The sequence below is a fragment of the Penaeus chinensis genome, chromosome 11, assembly GCF_019202785.1.
Source record: "Penaeus chinensis breed Huanghai No. 1 chromosome 11, ASM1920278v2, whole genome shotgun sequence".
NCBI lineage: Eukaryota > Metazoa > Arthropoda > Malacostraca > Decapoda > Penaeidae > Penaeus > Penaeus chinensis.
The window spans coordinates 18,059,723-18,060,911 of NC_061829.1; the positions used below are offsets into that span (position 1 = coordinate 18,059,723).

Here is a 1,189-nt window from a genome sequence, read left to right on the forward strand (position 1 = left end):
AAGACATCTTCAATGAGAACAACAAGAACACCAACGGCTGCCAGATCAAGGGCACCTTCTTCGTGTCACACAGGTACACCAACTACTCAGCCGTCCAGGAGCTCCACCGCAAGGGCCATGAGATCGCCGTCTTCTCCATCAGCAACCGCGCCGAAGCCTCCTACTGGACCGACGGCACTTACGACGACTGGCTTACCGAGATGGCCGGCGCGCGCCTCATCACCGAGAGGTTCGCCAACATCACAGACAACTCCATCATCGGCGTCCGCGCCCCTTACCTACGCGTCGGCGGCAACACACAGTTCGAGATGATGACAGATCAACTCTTCATCTACGATGCCTCCATCACCGCCCCTCTGAGCCGCGTCCCCCTTTGGCCCTACACCCTTTACTTCCGCATGCCCCACAAGTGCCACGGCAATGCCCAGAACTGCCCCTCCAGATCCCACCCCGTCTGGGAGATGGTCGTCAACGAGCTGGATCGTCGTGAAGACCTCAAGCACGACGAACAGCTCTCCGGCTGCCACTTCGTCGACTCGTGCACCAACATCCGAGACGCAGAACAGTTTGAGAAGCTGCTCCACAACAACTTCGACAGGCACTACAACACGAACCGCGCCCCGCTCGGCCTCCACTTCACCGCCGCCTGGTTCAAGAGGAACAAGGACTTCAAGAACGTCCTTATGAAGTTCATCAACGAAAAGCGAGCGCAGAACGACGTCTACTTCGTCACGCTCCTCCAGGTGATCCAGTGGATGCAGAACCCCACGGAGGTCACCGCCATCCGGGACTTCGCGGACTGGAAGGAGAAGTGCGACGTGAAGGGCCAGCCTTACTGCTCGCTGCCCAACTCGTGCCCTCTGAGGACCCAGGAGCTGCGCAACGAGGAGCTCAACCTCTACACTTGCATGGAGTGCCCGCGCAACTACCCCTGGCTCCTGAACCCCACTGGCGACGGCCTTGACCTCGTGTGAGGAGGAGCAGTTGGAGTCCTGCAGCTGGCTAGGATACCATGTGGCAATATTCCCAAATGAGACCCGAGGTCCAGCCTGACCGTACAGTATAGAATCTAGTCTTTATATTTTCGGGCCTGGTGCCTGATTTATTCTTTGTTTGTATACGTCCTCTTAACTTCTTCAAGTAACATTGGACCATGTTTTTTTTCCCAAAGAAAAATGAAAAAGAGATC

At 56.3% G+C, this 1,189-nt stretch overlaps 1 protein-coding gene across 1 annotated transcript in view; it reads left to right on the forward strand.

The window, feature by feature from the left end:
* The window catches only part of LOC125030672 (chitin deacetylase 1-like), a 13,671-nt gene extending 12,488 nt beyond the window's left edge, over positions 1–1,183 (forward strand). Inside the window, exon 5 of the mRNA XM_047620866.1 lies at positions 1–1,183. This exon is cut by the window's left edge and continues 180 nt beyond it. Coding sequence (XP_047476822.1) covers positions 1–974 — 974 coding nt within the window. The 3' untranslated portion in view covers positions 975–1,183.
* Positions 1,184–1,189: the final 6 nt, after the last annotated feature.